The 15633-nt window shown below is 30.6% G+C and overlaps 1 protein-coding gene across 2 annotated transcripts in view; it reads right to left on the minus strand.

Annotated features, from left to right (window-relative positions):
* Positions 1 to 252: 252 nt before the first annotated feature.
* Positions 253 to 15633, minus strand: part of LOC126744311 (protein vestigial) — an 80087-nt gene continuing 64706 nt past the window's right edge. For both annotated transcript variants that reach the window (XM_050451701.1, XM_050451702.1), the window contains exon 5: positions 253 to 617. In XM_050451701.1, coding sequence (XP_050307658.1) covers positions 568 to 617 — 50 coding nt within the window. In that variant the 3' untranslated portion in view covers positions 253 to 567. The remainder of the gene's footprint in view (positions 618 to 15633) is intronic.

Consider the following 15633-nt stretch of genomic DNA (forward strand, 5'->3'; position numbering starts at 1 on the left):
TTTTCAAACTGCTGGGATAATCTGGAAAATTACTTTTAATTCCTGAAGTTGGTACTGAAATTTTGCATCCCAAAATACACAAGAAAACTCTCAACTTTTTGAAAGAATTTCTTTTCAAATCTCTCAATATTTCCTAAATTGACACATTTTAGTATTTTTAAACTCAAATTGTACATTGATAATAGACTTACCTGATTAAACAAATTCATTCCCTCGTCTATTCACCTTAGGGCAAAAAAAATAAAACCTCAATTATCAATAAGTAATTCATAACTTTAATACTTACAATCAGACTTTCAGTCATTGTTTTAAATGATCGATAATATCTGACAGAAAGAAAAATATATATATAACATAAGGAACATTTATTCAAAATAAACGTTTCGAGACCAATCAATGTAGTAGTAATAAGTCGGGTTTGTTTCTTCGTTCAGCGAAAATGAGTTTTTTTATAAATTAACGTCACGTTAGAGTTAGAGTACTTTTTATATACAAAAAATCACTTGTTGCACTTAAAAATTAACTATACACAGTTCACGTTGCGAGGGATGACGCTAGCAACCGGGCTCAGAACCAGTAGAGGTCCTTTGAGGAGTCTTGGACCTGCGCTTCCAAACCTGAAACAAATTAGTAGTTATTTAGTTGTATTTTTGTTCAGTTTGCGGATAATGCAACAATGTTGTGGCAAATGCAATAAATCTAAAGGACACAGTTACCACAGATATTGTATATTTATATTAATTACAAAGTTTTAATTTTTGATATTGTTTGTTTATATTAAGAAGTGGTGTGAGTCTAACAAAGTCAATATTGGAAATTGCTTGAAAATTCACAACGAATTGCCTGCGGAAAATTATAGAATTTTAAATTAATTTTTAATTTTAATCGAGGTATTTAATGTTAAATTTATTCCAAGAATTTGGATTTTGTTGGGTCAAATGGTCTTATTATTTCTCATTATATTCCAAGCAATTGACATTGTCATTTTTTTCACATTTATTTATTTATTTATTTTATCTTTCAGTTATTTTAAATAATTATTATTTTATTACAGGCATTTTACGTAATTTTTTACATCTTTCAGCCACTTAATGTAATTTTTTATATTTTCCAAATATATATACAAGGTGTTCCACTTTAAAAGTCATTAATTTCAATACGTGATAGAGAATTTAAAAAGAAATAGACTTTTATTATAAATTTCTTCTCAGAAATGTTTAATAACAAAGATACAGGGTGTTAAAGTTAAGAATAATTATTTGTTTGTTTATCATAACTTTTAAGCTACCAACTGATATTTAATTACAATTCGCATGCAGGTTATTATAGTGAATTGTCAATTACTGATGAAGGCAATTTTTAAAAAAATTACCAGTGGCGTAACATACGGAGGGATCTTTTTTTGTCATTCTAGGATTTTCTCATTTTAATTCAGCCATTTGACGCAATTTTTTTATACCTTCCAGTCAATCAATGTAATTTCCCATTTGTTATCTATGTATTTATTTCCTATCAATAATAATCCACAATTTATTTCAGGCAATTTACGTAATTTTTTAATACCTTCCACTCACTTAATGTAAATCTTTATTTCTTCCAAATATTTAATTCATAATTTTCTCACTATATTACATGCATTTGACGTACGTTTTTGTCTCTCTCAATTTCTTCATTTAATTTTTAGGCATTTGATCCATTATTTTTCCATTCTTATTTCAGATATTTGACGTAATTTTTCAAGCTTCTCATGAATTTTAAATAATTTAATTATTTTATTTCACGCATTTGATTTTTTTTAATTTTTGGCGTCATTTTTTGGTCTTTTTCAAGTAGTTGATGCAAACATCTTAATTTGAATTTCAAACTTTTGTCTTCTTATTCCAGACTTTTGACGTCATCCTTGATCTCTTCTAGGCATTTGATTTATAATTGTTCATTTGTAATTGAGGCAACTGACGTAATTTTTAGAGCCTTCTAGATATTTGAAATAATTTCTGTCTTTTTATTAAAGGCATTTCACGTAATTTTGTATGTCTGCCTGCCATTTGAAATAATTTTTAATTTTATTCGAAGTCAGTTTTTATATATACAAGATATTTATTATTTTATTCCAGGCATTTGACGTAATTTTGTCTCTCTTCCAGGCACTTGAATTTATTTTTGTCTTCCAGGCAGTTGATCAATAATTTTCCAATTTAAATATAGGTAATTGACGTTCTTCCAGACTTAAACAAAGTAGTGCACCCTGAGGTCTTTTAAACCGACTTTTTAACATTTAAACTCGATTTTCTCATAAACTGCATAAAATATGTTAATGAAACAAATTGCTCTGGATTCAGAATTAAATTCTCTAGAAATATTGTTTTCGGTTCAAAAATGTCAAACCAAAAGTTGCCAAGTTATCCAAAGTTAAACCCCAAAGTGCCTCAAACCGACTTTTTGCCATTTAAACTTAATTTTCTCGAAAACTACTCAAAAGATCTTAATGAAACAAATTTCCCTAGATTTAGAATTAAATTATCTGGAAATATTGTTTAGGGTTCAAAAGTATCAACCCAAAAATTTACAGGTTATCCAGAGTTTAACCAAGTAATAGCCCCTGGGGTCTCGTAAATCGACTTTTTACAATCTAAACTCGATTTTCTCAAAAACAAATATTTTAATAAAATAAATTGCCCTGGATTTAAAATTAAGTTGTCTGGAAATGTTGTTTTGGATCTATAAGTCTCCACTCTAAAATTCCCAAGTTATCCAGAGTTAAACCACGTAACGGACGCTGAGGTCTTTTAGACCGATTTTTTGCCCTTTAAAGTCATTTTTCTCAAAAACTAGTCAAAATATCTTAATGAAACAAATTGCTATGGATTCAAAATAAAATTCTTTAAAAAGAATGTTTAGGATCCAAAAGTCTCGACCCCAAAGTTTCTAGGTTATGCAGAGTTCAACCAAGTGCTAGGCCTTGAGGTCTCGTAAATCTACTTTTTACAATTTAAACTCGATTTTCTCAAAAACCACTGAAAATATTTTAATGAAACAAATTGCCCTGCATTTAAAATTAAATTGTCTGGATATTATTGTTTTAGGTCTGTAAGTCTCCACTCAAAATTTTCCAAGTTATCCAGAGTTAAACCGCGTAATGGACCCTGTGGTCTCTCAGACCGATTTTTTGCCTTTTAAAGTCATTTTTCTCAAAAACTATACAAAATATCTTAATGAAACAAATTGCTATAGATTCAGAATTAAATTCTCTGGAAATGTTGTTCGGGGACCAAAAGTCTAGACCCAAAAGTTTTTAGGTTATCCAGAGTTAAACCACGTAATGGTCCCTGGGGTCTCTCAGACCGATTTTTTGCCTTTTAAAATAATTTTTCTCAAAAACTAGTCAAAATATCTTAATGAAACAAATTGCTATGGATTCAGAATAAAATTCTTTAAAGATAATGTTTTGGGTCCAAAAGTCTTGATCCAAAAGTTTCTAGGTTATGCAGAGTTCAACCAAGTGCTAGGCCTTGAGGTCTCGTAAATCGACTTTTTACAATTTAAACTCGATTTTCTCAAAAACCACTTAGAATATTTTAATGAAACAAACTGCCCTGGATTAAAAAGTAAATTGTCTGGAAATGTCGTTTTAGGTCTGTAAGTCTCCACTCAAAATTTTCCAAGTTATCCAGAGTTAAACCACGTAATAGACCCTGAGGTCTCTTTGACCGATTTTTTGCCCTTTAAAGTCGTTTTTCTCAAAAACTAGTCAAAATATCTTAATGAAACAAATTGCTATGGATTCAAAATTAAATTCTTTGGAAATGTTGTATGTGGTTTAAAAGTTTCCAGATCATACACGTCATTTTTCAACTCTTCCAGGCATTTGACTAATAATTTTCTTATTTAATTTTATTTAGGCATTTGACGTGATCGTTTATACCTTCCTCGTATTTGAGGTAATTTTTTGTTTCTTTCAGGCGTCTGATCCATAATTTTCTCATTGTATTCTGAAGAATTGACGTCATTTTTTATGTCTTTCAAGCATTTCAAGCCAATTTTTATGCCTACTTCCAAACATTTTAAATAATTAAAATTTTGTTCGAGTTAATTTTTTATGCTCTTCAGTTATTTGACGTAATTCTATATTATCTAAGAAGAAGAAAACGAAAAAAGAAGAAGGGCAAATAAAAATAGAGATGCTTTATTATAATTTTTTTTTAAATATTAAAACTAAAAAAATTAAATTTAAAAGTCAAAACTGCTTATTTTTCAGTCTTCCTCTACAGACCAGTAGCACTATAAGAAACAATCCATCACGTTATTGTCAAGTAGTTATTATAAAATTATTTGGCATAATCTTAGAAGGAGAGGAAATTATTTGTCTATGGTGTTGGATAGGCTCTGATTAAAAAAATAGGAAAAGGTTTATTGGCCAATATAAAGATATCTAAAAATTACATCAACATAAAAAGGGCAATCACATAAGCTGAACTAATTTGCCACTTGTTTGTAAAGTATATATAACAGTTATATGTAAATATAAAGTCGCATTTAGGTACTAAAGGTAAAAGTCACATTTAGTTAAAAAGTCACATTTGACGTAGTCGGTATTGTAGTCACATTTAAAGATTTTCTGAAATTTTTTTGACTAAGTCTAAAATTTTACTTAAAACCCTAATTAATTTTAACTTTTATTACTCGGATTGATGGAGAAAATACCTTTTAAGAGTTATTCACGAAAATATGGAATATTGTTTTTCTTTCTGTTTTTTTGCATTCAATGTATAAGATCATTTTAAAAAACGTATGTTATTATATTATCTTGTAGGATTTTAGGTTTAGTTTGACTAATAGTATTTTATGTGCTAGAGGACATTTTTTGAATAGTTCTTTACGTTACGTTAAAAAAGCGTTACGTTACGACTTCCAAAGGGTCCAAAGTTAATTTTGGTGTTGATTACTCTACAGGGGTTCCCCAAGGTTCTGTACTGGGGCCGTTATTGTTTCTTCTTTATGTTAATGACCTTGCTTTGACTATGTTTGCAGATGACACCATCATCATTCGGCACGGAAAACACATTAAAAATATTTCTGGATGCTGATTTGCTTATGAAAAGGTTTTTCTTCAAAGTCAAATGCCTGGAAGAATCTTTTAATTTTTCTTTATCTCCCGAAGCTTTTCCTCCTCCATTTCTGTTCTTTTTTTCAAATGTTTTTTTTTTTAAAGAAAGTCAAATGCCTGGACGAATTTTTGAACTTTTTGCTTTTTATTCTTCTCCTCCTAAATGCCAATAAACCACGAAGAATATTAAAAAAAAAAAAAAGAAATAAATGTAGTTCCACGCACCACCGCTTATATTAAAGAAACAAAAAAGACGAAACTCAGGCGTTAGTTAGCATCATCCTCATGAACCTTCTACATCATCAACATTTTGATCGATAACTCGTTTGACCGCGACTCGCTGACCAATGGCGAGAAACGTACCCAACCCACCGGAGCACTGGGGGGCCGGGTCCCCCCCTTTTGCACATCTTCATGCGGCCCACATGCATGAAGCTTCTACGGTGGAAATCAGAATCGTATGTCGGCCATCTTGCTTGGCAAAAATTGACAGAAATGACGTTGTTGACATTGACTGATAGAACATTATTTGAGTATGTTTTTCGTTTCAATGTATGCTGGAAGCCTGGAGCTAATCTTAAAAATACCGAATCACGTTTAGGTTAATTGTACAACTTTAAGTCAACATAATCTAGTGATTTTAAGAAGATAGTATTACATATTGCGGACCTGGTTTTATATACAAAGTGATTCAAAATTGAGTGCAAAGATTTCAAGGGCGTGTTTACCAGCCAAAAATAAGAAGTTTTTTTCATAAAAACGTATGTCCTAACTTGTTTCGTTTTCTAGATACACAATGTAAACATAAAGCTAGGTTTAATCAAAACAACTATAAAAATCAATATTGTTTACCAGATCATAACCTACAAAAATAATTCTAACCATTTTCTCTGAGAAATTAATAGTTTTTAAGATATCTTGGAGTTTGTAGGTTGACATTTTAGTTGCACCTCATCTTAGGCCGACAAGCAGGTTTTTCTTAAGTATCTTTGTAACGGTAGGTTTGATCAAAAAAACTATAGGCAACAAAATTATTGGCCATATCATAGACAATAAAAATGCTTTTAACAATTTTTTTTTCAAAAACTGATAATTTTTTGGAAAAAATTAAGTTTTTTAGGTAAACAACAACAAATGCAATTCAAATGCAACTCCTGCTGCTCTATTAAGCAATTTTACCTAAATATCTCAGTTTCTTGATAAAGAATTTTTTTTTTGTTACAAAAATCTGCTTTTGTATATATCTGTTACTTAGGCTAACTTAAATTTTGAAAAGATTAAATTAAATGAATTTCAATAATCGACGCGAATTTATTATTTGTTTTAATAGGGCCAGGCACAGATTTTGATTTTTTTCCTGAAAACAAAGGTAGATACGAGTAAGGGTACAAAGGTAGATACGAGTCTAGAGGCAAGAAAGTTACATTATTGACCGCTTAATCTAAAAAAAAATTAAATTGTTAAATAAGCGGTGGCGTACCATAATTTTACCTATAAATATCAAGTAAGTAGCCCCCTGAAACGCCACTAGAATTAATACATTTATTTTATTCCCACCAAATGAGGGCCTTTATGATGACAAATAGGCCTACCAAATTTTTTTTAAATCGGGTAAAAGGATTTTGAATAATTGATAAAAAACTGATTTTATTTTACACTGTATCTAAAAAACGAAGCCAGTTAGAACATATTTTTATATGAAAAAAAGTTCTTATTTTTGGCTGGTAAATACGCCCTTGAAATCTTTTTTTCACTCAATTTTGAATCACCCTGTATATCATCTTTGAAGAAAAATGTTCAAAGACTGTCTTATTTTCTGAAGTAAAATAAATCTATAGCACTGATTTTGAACCTTCTGCAAACGATGCAGATTGGTTTTAACTATAAACATGGGATATAGAGAATGTTGCACCAGTTCATAAATACTAAAGACTCGTATAATTTTTTCTTCTTTGTAGTTAAAAATACTTCTAATTAGCGTACAATGGTTTGACCACAAAATTACACCAATGATATGCATTTAAAATCTTAAGTCATCGAAAATTACACCAACATTATTTATGTTATCAATTATTATTAACTGGTTTTTCGCCATAAATACAAAATAATTAATATAAGTCTAAAGTCCAAAGAAGAAGTTTTCCAAATATCAGGAAAATAACCACCATCGGAACTAAATTTATTAATGAGAAAATATTCAACCGTTTCTGAGCAGCTGTTCAAAGGACAATAAACTGATGAAAAACAATAATTAATTCTGTCAATGTTTTAAAGGGTTACAGGCACAGACTGGTTTGAAGAACTTTTTTGAGACTAAGGGTAATTATTGCTTTACGTTGTTAATTACTAATCATCCCCACTACCAAATTACGTAGTTGGTTGTAGAATAGCCAATCGGATACACTCTTAGACTTTTTAAATTTTGATAACGCTTTATTGCTGACTTGTATAAAGAATAAAGTTTTCGATAATCGATGGAGAATAAGGTTTAGAAATCCTTAATGTAGTTAATCATGTGTGTCAAATAATGAACAAATGTTCCTAGACAAAAACTCAATTTTTTAATTAAACTAGAAATATTATCCTAATTTATCATCTCTCACAGATCAGCCAGAAAATCAATCGTTAAAAAACCTAAGATTGCAGTTAGATCTTGTTTTGTTTACTGTCAACCTTAATCCTGATGTCACAAAGTATTACTAGCTGATCGGAAATTAAGTCAGCATTTAGAGTATAAGAACGTATGATATTTTTAGGCCGGTTAAAATAAAGTACATCAAGTAAAGTTTGTTTTACGAGTAGGTTCGTTTAATACCTGGACAAAATTATATGCAGGAAAGCAACCTAATAAAACATTATATGAAAAATGATTTATATTGTAATCTCGCCGAGAATTATAAATTATATATATATCGTCAAAGTAATAAAAACCATGACAAAAATCTCCCCTTGGAGGCCTATAGATCGAAGAAAAAATTCCTTTCCTAAATGTCATTTAATGGTAAAGCAATCACTTCAGGACGAGAGAGAAATCGTCCAAATAATCTTTGAAGGTTAAAGTTAATAATAATAAAAACAAAAATAACAGTTAGGTAGTTTTTTTCACTTGTAAAATAAAAATTCAATAATTTAATACTTAAAAAAAGAAGAAGACAATGAAAGAAAAGGTGCGAAGATATAAGAAAATTAAAAAAAAAATCTTTCCTGGCATTTTATTTATTTTTTTTTTGTAGTAGAAGAATAAGAAATTGTTTAAAATGTTTTTCCTCAATTTTTCGTTCACCTTGTATACAGGGTGTTCGAAAATTAGACGGAGATATTTCAATGGGTGATTACTTGTAAAAAAATATGAGAAAAAGTTTCTATAAACATGGGTCCGGAAATGCACAGTTTTCAAGATACAGGGTGATATTTGATTTAATTTTTTATTAATATTAATTATTTTTCTAAGAGAACTGACACTACTTGTCAATGTCAAACCTCCATGCAGAAATGATTTTTTGTTTTCCAAGACAAAAATTAATAAACCAATTTTGTCCAGTGGCATGCAATAAAACGGTATTTATTTTTTTTTGTCGAAAACGAAGTGAGATACGAAGAAAATGCAAGAGGCAAAAAAGGTGTATTTTTAAATGCTTAATCAAACAACAAATATTAAAGTTGAACAAAAGGCAGTGGCCTACATTTTTTTGCCAATAATATTTGCCAAGATGATGCCACTGGACCTTATAATTTTAATCTAATTAGGGCTAAATTAGCCTCTTACTAAAACAAGTAATACTGCCAAATTTCAAAAAAATCGAGTAAATTTTTTTTTTTAATCTTGAAAACTATGCATTTCCGGACCCATGTTTATAGAATTTTTTTCTTATATTTTTTTACAAGAAATCACCCATTGAAATATTTCCGTCTAATTTTCGAACACCCTGTATATATAATTAAATGCAAATCTGCGTTTTATCTTACGGTACATAAAACCCATAAAGGGCCATGCCGAAACGTTTCTCCTAGGCGGAGGGGGAGGGGGGGCGTGTCAAAGAAATTCCTCCCTTTATTTTCGGGCCGGGAAGGGGGGTGAGGGTTGACAATTCCCTTGATAAGAGTTTTCCGAAAGCGGGCGTCCCTCATTTCTCCCCCCCAGGAAGTAGATAAGTTATAGCGTAAATTATACGGCCGGTAACCACGAAACTCCTTATTTAGTTTTTTTTTTAATATTAATAATTAAAGTAGTTATGAGCCAATAGCATGCAAGTATAATGTGGGAGGGATTTTTGTTTTAGGAAAATTGAACACGTCAGTCGTTTTTGACGTATGTCACTTTCTAGTGACAGCACTTACAGAGATGTGTCTATTAGCAATCATCTTTGTCTTTTTTTAATTAATTAAATTAATTAGAGCCTCTTGGGTCAAAATTAAGCAATATTGATGTTTTGTTTTTCTTTTGGATATAAGTCTGCTTCAAAAAAGTTAAGCAAACGAGCTAATTTAAACGTCGTTATTTAAGTATATAATTTTTTTACACCCTGTTCGCGTTACTATTAAAAACCTTAAATATCCAGTTTAAATTAATTCAATTCATGTCACATTTACAGAGAGTAATTATTAAAATAAATACATGGGGGTGCACGCACGCCCTTTTTTATTCCACGATAAATGATCACGCCACTGTTTTAGACGTGTAATTACACCCCTGCGCGATTTACTTATCGTCCTAAGACATCATACACGGGGAATATTTCATTAATATACCTTCGAGTGGCACCAATAGAGACACTAAACCTGAAAATATTTATTTATTTTGTTATTAATTGAATGATATTTGTAATTATAATTTACAGATATCATTCAAAACTTCAAACACATTATTTAATAATCTCGTAAACATTAAAGATAAAAGAGAACTTTTATCCCAATCGGGAGTCTACTCCCTTAACTGCGGCGACTGTAATGCCACACAGAAAAAAGTGGCCCCCTTCAACCAAGAGTTTTGTTGAACTTGATAGATATTCTTTTCTAACCAGTGTAATTTACTTGAACTAGAATCATTGAGCTTGCAAAAAGAAAATCGTTGATCTTGTCATTAGTCGACCATTCTCTTCATCTATTTAAACTTCGGTGAAAGATGGAGTTTCTTAAGAATAGCCTCCAAATATAAGAGAAGAGCATTAAAACTAAATACAAGATCTGCGTGCTTGCATAAAAAATCAGCTGAAAATTTTGAAGTCCTCGGGTCTTGAAGTAAGACCTTTGTTTCTCAACAAACTTAATTCTCAGCGAACCAATGAGATCCATCATTAGCGCGTGGGGTGCATCCACCTGATCCTCCGCCGGCCGGTGTCGCCATCAGCCATTAGTTTAGTTTAGTATTAGTGGATAGTATGTGAATATTGTGAATTTAAAATTGTTATTTTGAAATTGAATAATGTGTGCTGAATGTAAATTTGCTCAAATTAAAAATATAATATTAACTGAAAATAAGCAAATATTTTTTATACTAGAAAAACTAAATACTGTGGGGTTCTCTAATCATGTACAAGCTTGGGAGGTTAGTAAAATTATAGGGGACCACCTTTTTATCAAATACTTAGACTCCTTTCAAGATAAAAATATTTATAATACTCATAGTTTTGGGAACGGTGGCATTTTCATTTCCACGATTAAGTAAAAGGTATGGCTGGCTTTTTTTTTATTACACAGAAAATATTTTTTTTTTTTTTTAAGTAGGTACTGCAGCGTCCTAAAATGTATATTTAATAGGTAAATTGGAATAAATCCTCTATTAATTAAGAACTCTATAATTTTCAGAAAAGAACAAAAAATTATAATAAAAATTAATGTACCTGAATATGTTTGCTTAAAAATATGATGTACTTAAAATTATGACTGATCTCCCCTAGAATACAAAATAATATTTATTAACATAATAATATTATGTTATTTTTTTTAGTAGGTACTGTAGCGTCTTAAAACGACATCTAAAAGGTATTAGAATAAATACGCTATAATTTTCCAAAAGGAACAAAAAATTATAATAAAAATGAATGTACCTAAATGTATTTACTGAACAATCTGATGTACCTAAAATCATGACTGATCTTTCTTAGAATATATTATGTTATGTTAATTTTAAATAGGAAGTCCCACGGGAGATTCGATTGAGCGATAGTAGCAAAATAATGCGTAGGAAAATTTCTAAATATTTTGATATCCACAGTTTTTCTATAATTTCGGTTAAAATTCATTAATCAATCAATAATTCAATTCCCGATATATAGGAGATCCTGTTATACGAATTTAGAGTTTGTTTTGTAGATAAGAATTTATTACTTGTTTTGTATTTATTTAGAATTATATTCTAATTTACAAAATGTCAAGGTTCGTCACGGTCTCTTTCTTAGTTGCTTTCATACTATCATGATTTTTCGTTAAGGAATTGTTTTTTACTTAGGCTTTACTTAGATAACTAAAAAATATTGATTTAATTTTTAACTTTTCGCCTATAGGAAACACGTCTTTGCTTTTCGTATTTATTAAATTCTTTCAAAGTATTGTCTCTAAAAAATATGTCAGGTTCGTCACTACTATTAAGAAAGCGTAAAATTCTTATATGGACCAATTTACTATTTCCAGTTAACCACCTGCTTGCTAAATGAAACCATAGTGTCGCTACGCAGTGTAAAGAAAGTGTTTTTTTAGTTAAATACTGTGTTTAAAAAAGTGTTTTCTTGTGACTTTAAGGTGAGTATGTTTATTGCTTGTCAGTTACGTCACGCAAATAACTTTAAATTTCTTTATATTTTCTTAAAACTAATTATTGTATTTTGTTAACCAAAGCAAACTAAAAGTTAGGTTATGTTTACAATAAAATACCGGTCGCCGGTCATAGTCAAATAGTCTTATTTTTAATAAAATGTCAGGTTCGTCACGGTCTTACTATTCTTTCGTAACGCAGCTGACAAGTTCGAGACGAACCTGACGTTAAAAGTAGTAAAGTAGACATTATTTTCAGCAATGCCGTTAACACCGGCTGAACGTGCAAGGCGTTATAGAGAAAAACTGAAAGAAAACCCCGAAAAAAGACAAGAATATTTGGAAAAAAGCCGAAAGAGGGCAAAGAAGTCCAAAAAGTCTATAGAAGAACTTTCCGATAGGGAGCAGCGTTACCAAAGAAAAAAATGGAGATTGTACCAACAGAAAAGTCGGCAGATAAAAAAACATGAACGTGAACAGGACCAATTTCTTCAGCAAAATACTCCACCGGGAAGTCCGATACCCCTGCCCGATCATATTCCTATGGAAGATGTTGGAATAGTAAATGAACCTTCGTATGAACGTAGTATTCCGGAAGAAAGAGACTTCGCAAGGACAGAACTGCTGCATACAGGAAAATCAAGCGTTTGGAAAAGGACTTGGAAAAAACAAAGCAGTCTTTACGGAAGTATAAGAAACGTTGCCAGCGATACCAGAAAAAGAATGTTGTGGCAGGGAGTCAGAAAAGTGAAACAGCTAGTCCTTACAGTAAAGCCATCCAAGATACCAAAGGATATAATGTTCCTGAAACTGTAAAAAAAAACTCTAGTTTTTCATAATGCACTAGTTGCACAAATAAAAGACAATTACTCAAAAACAAACAACGAAAAAGAAAAGCAAATTATTTCTAGAGCCACTAGTGGAACCATTGTCAAAAAATATAAATTTTTAACAAGAACTAAAAAGGTACTCCAATGTCATTCTTCAACTACAATGTCAAAAGGGAAAGGAAGATGTCGACTTACTTTACATCCACTTCATAAAAAAATACGAGACTTTTTTAATAGAGATGACATAACTACGTTAACACCGGGAAAAAAACAAACAGTAACACGAGGCAAGATCAAATATCAGAAAAGATTGCTAAAGGAAACCCTTAAAAATCTTTATGAAAAGTTTTGCAAAGAGTTTCCTTGTAGTAAAATTAGTTTTGCGACATTTTGCAGGCATAGACCTTGTTGGGTTGTGAAACCAAAACTTTCCGATAGAGATTCTTGCTTGTGCAAAAAACATTCCAATATACAGCATAAACTGGATACTTTGGTAAAAGAAAAAATATGCACAGAACGCAACATCGAAAACGTATGTAAGCTGGTTACGTGTGATGTAAAATCAAAAGATTGCATGAAAAATATCTGCCCAAAATGCCAAGATCAGGCCGCTATAATACTCGCGGATATTAAAGATCCAAATAAATTAGTTAATTGGAACTTTTGGAAACTTGAAAAAGAGGAAAGGAGCAAATCAGGCAAAACATTTTTTGTTAATAAAACAAAGCTTATCCGTGAATCTGGAATGCTAAAGAACCTATGCACAAATTTTAATGCAGAACTAAAAACAATGTTCTGTTGGCATGTCTTTAAAAAAAATCATCAAGCCAGTCAAAGGCAAAAATGTATTTCTGAACTAACTTATGAAGAGGCTGCTGTACATATAGATTTTTCTGAAAATTACTCATGCAAAATGAGTTCAGAAATACAGGCAATGCATTTCGGTTCCTCACACAACCAGGCCAGTCTCCATACCGTTGTAGTTTACTATGACAATAAACCTCCTGAAAGTATATGTACCATTTCTTCCTGTACTCGGCATGACCCTCCTGCTATTTGGGCCCACTTACGTCCTGTTTTAGAAGAACTAAAACAAAATGGTGTGCAAACTGTTAACTTCTTTAGTGATGGCCCAACATCACAATACCGCAACAAGGACAATTTTTTTTATTTGAATACATATTTTAGAGATTATGGATTTTCAAATGCTTCATGGAACTTTTCAGAGGCTTCGCATGGTAAGGGTGCTCCGGATGGTGTTGGGGCTGCAGTCAAAAGAGTAGCTGATGGACTTGTCTGTAAAGGGAATGACATTCCAGATGCAGAAGCGTTATTTAGGATTCTTCAAGGAAAAGTAAATGTGAAACTTTATTGGATCGATTTAGAAGATGTCATTAACTTTGATTCCAAAAAAGAAATAAATAATCGTTACAAAATGACTAAAGGCATTATGAAAGTAGGTCAAATTATTTTGAAAGATTCTGAGTCCGATTTATATGGACGCGAATTATCGTGTTTTTGCAAGAAATTGCCTACAACATGTGATTGTCATTCATTGCAACGGATGTATTATCAAGACTGTGAAACTGTAGATTCAGACGATAACCCAGAAGATACCACTCCTCAACAACAGCTTCAACAACAACAATTTTTACCTGTGACCTTTGAAAATGTAAAAATTGATCAATGGCTGCTTGTTAAATATAACAATGTGATATATCCGGGCGTTGTTACTGATACAAATAACGATGAATCCTGTGAAGTTAAAGTTCTGCATTCTGTAGGAGTCAATAAATACATTTGGCCAATCAAGGAAGACAAGATCTGGTATAAATTTGAAGATATAGTGGGTTCTATTGAAGCACCTACTAATGCAACTAAACGAATTTTACAGTTTAAAACGCCGTTTTGGCTTGAAAATGGGGAAGGCATCAACTAATTTAACCTAAGTATTTTATTATTTGTTATGAGTTACTTAAAATTTAGAGTTTATTTTGTTATGTTTGGTTAAATTTAGAATTTACATTTTTGGTTAAACGTTTTTGTAATTGGAGCCATTTAATAAAAAAAAAACAATTATTATTTAAATGTGTTTGTTTTCTATCAATTTTTAGCATCATTGTCAGGTTTGTTACATCAGTGTCAGGTTCGTCACTATTTAGAAAAACACATAAAATATGGTATTGCTTTTTATAGAAAAATATAAACTAAAAAAAAATAAATTACCCATCGGCTTCTTGCAATAATTAATGTTTTAAAAAGAATTCTTAACCTGGGTCTAAGGCTAATTTTCTGACTTTTAAGAAATAGTGACGAACCTGACAAAGTTCAGTAAGCAGAATCACTCAAAAATGGGTAAAATAAAAAAAAATTTGCACTGCTTTTGCCAAATTGTGTTATAAAACATGATTAGAAAATGATTTGTTTGTTTTTTTGCATAATATTAAATAGTTTGTAATGAACGATTTTCACTATTGGTTTGACGACTTTAAATGAGAATGACCCATATATAGACTGTAAAATAGATTTTTTTTTGAAAATTAGCAAATTGGGTTATAGTTTGCAATCTAACGATTAAAAATGTTTTTTTTTTCGGTGCAGCGTTGCCGCTTACACTAAAAAGTACCATCGGCTTTGTTATTTCAAATAAAACACCCTATTTATTACTTTATTTTAAGATTCTAAACAAAATCGCAAAAAAAAATGAGGTATAGAAACTCTTCAATGAAAATATAACATACCTATTTTCGTTAAAGGGTTTTATAATTCTAAACAGTTTAAAAACGCCACTTTTCCGACTTTGAGTAGTTATATGGCTAATTCGATTCACCATAGAATGAAATGTTTACAACATTTCTATCAACTATTTCTATTAACTTTTTAACATCTATTTTATGATCTAATTAAAATCTATACATTTTTAGTCAAATTAAAAAAAAAATTACAGGT

The sequence above is a fragment of the Anthonomus grandis genome, chromosome 13 (genome assembly GCF_022605725.1).
Source record: "Anthonomus grandis grandis chromosome 13, icAntGran1.3, whole genome shotgun sequence".
NCBI classification, from domain to species: domain Eukaryota; kingdom Metazoa; phylum Arthropoda; class Insecta; order Coleoptera; family Curculionidae; genus Anthonomus; species Anthonomus grandis.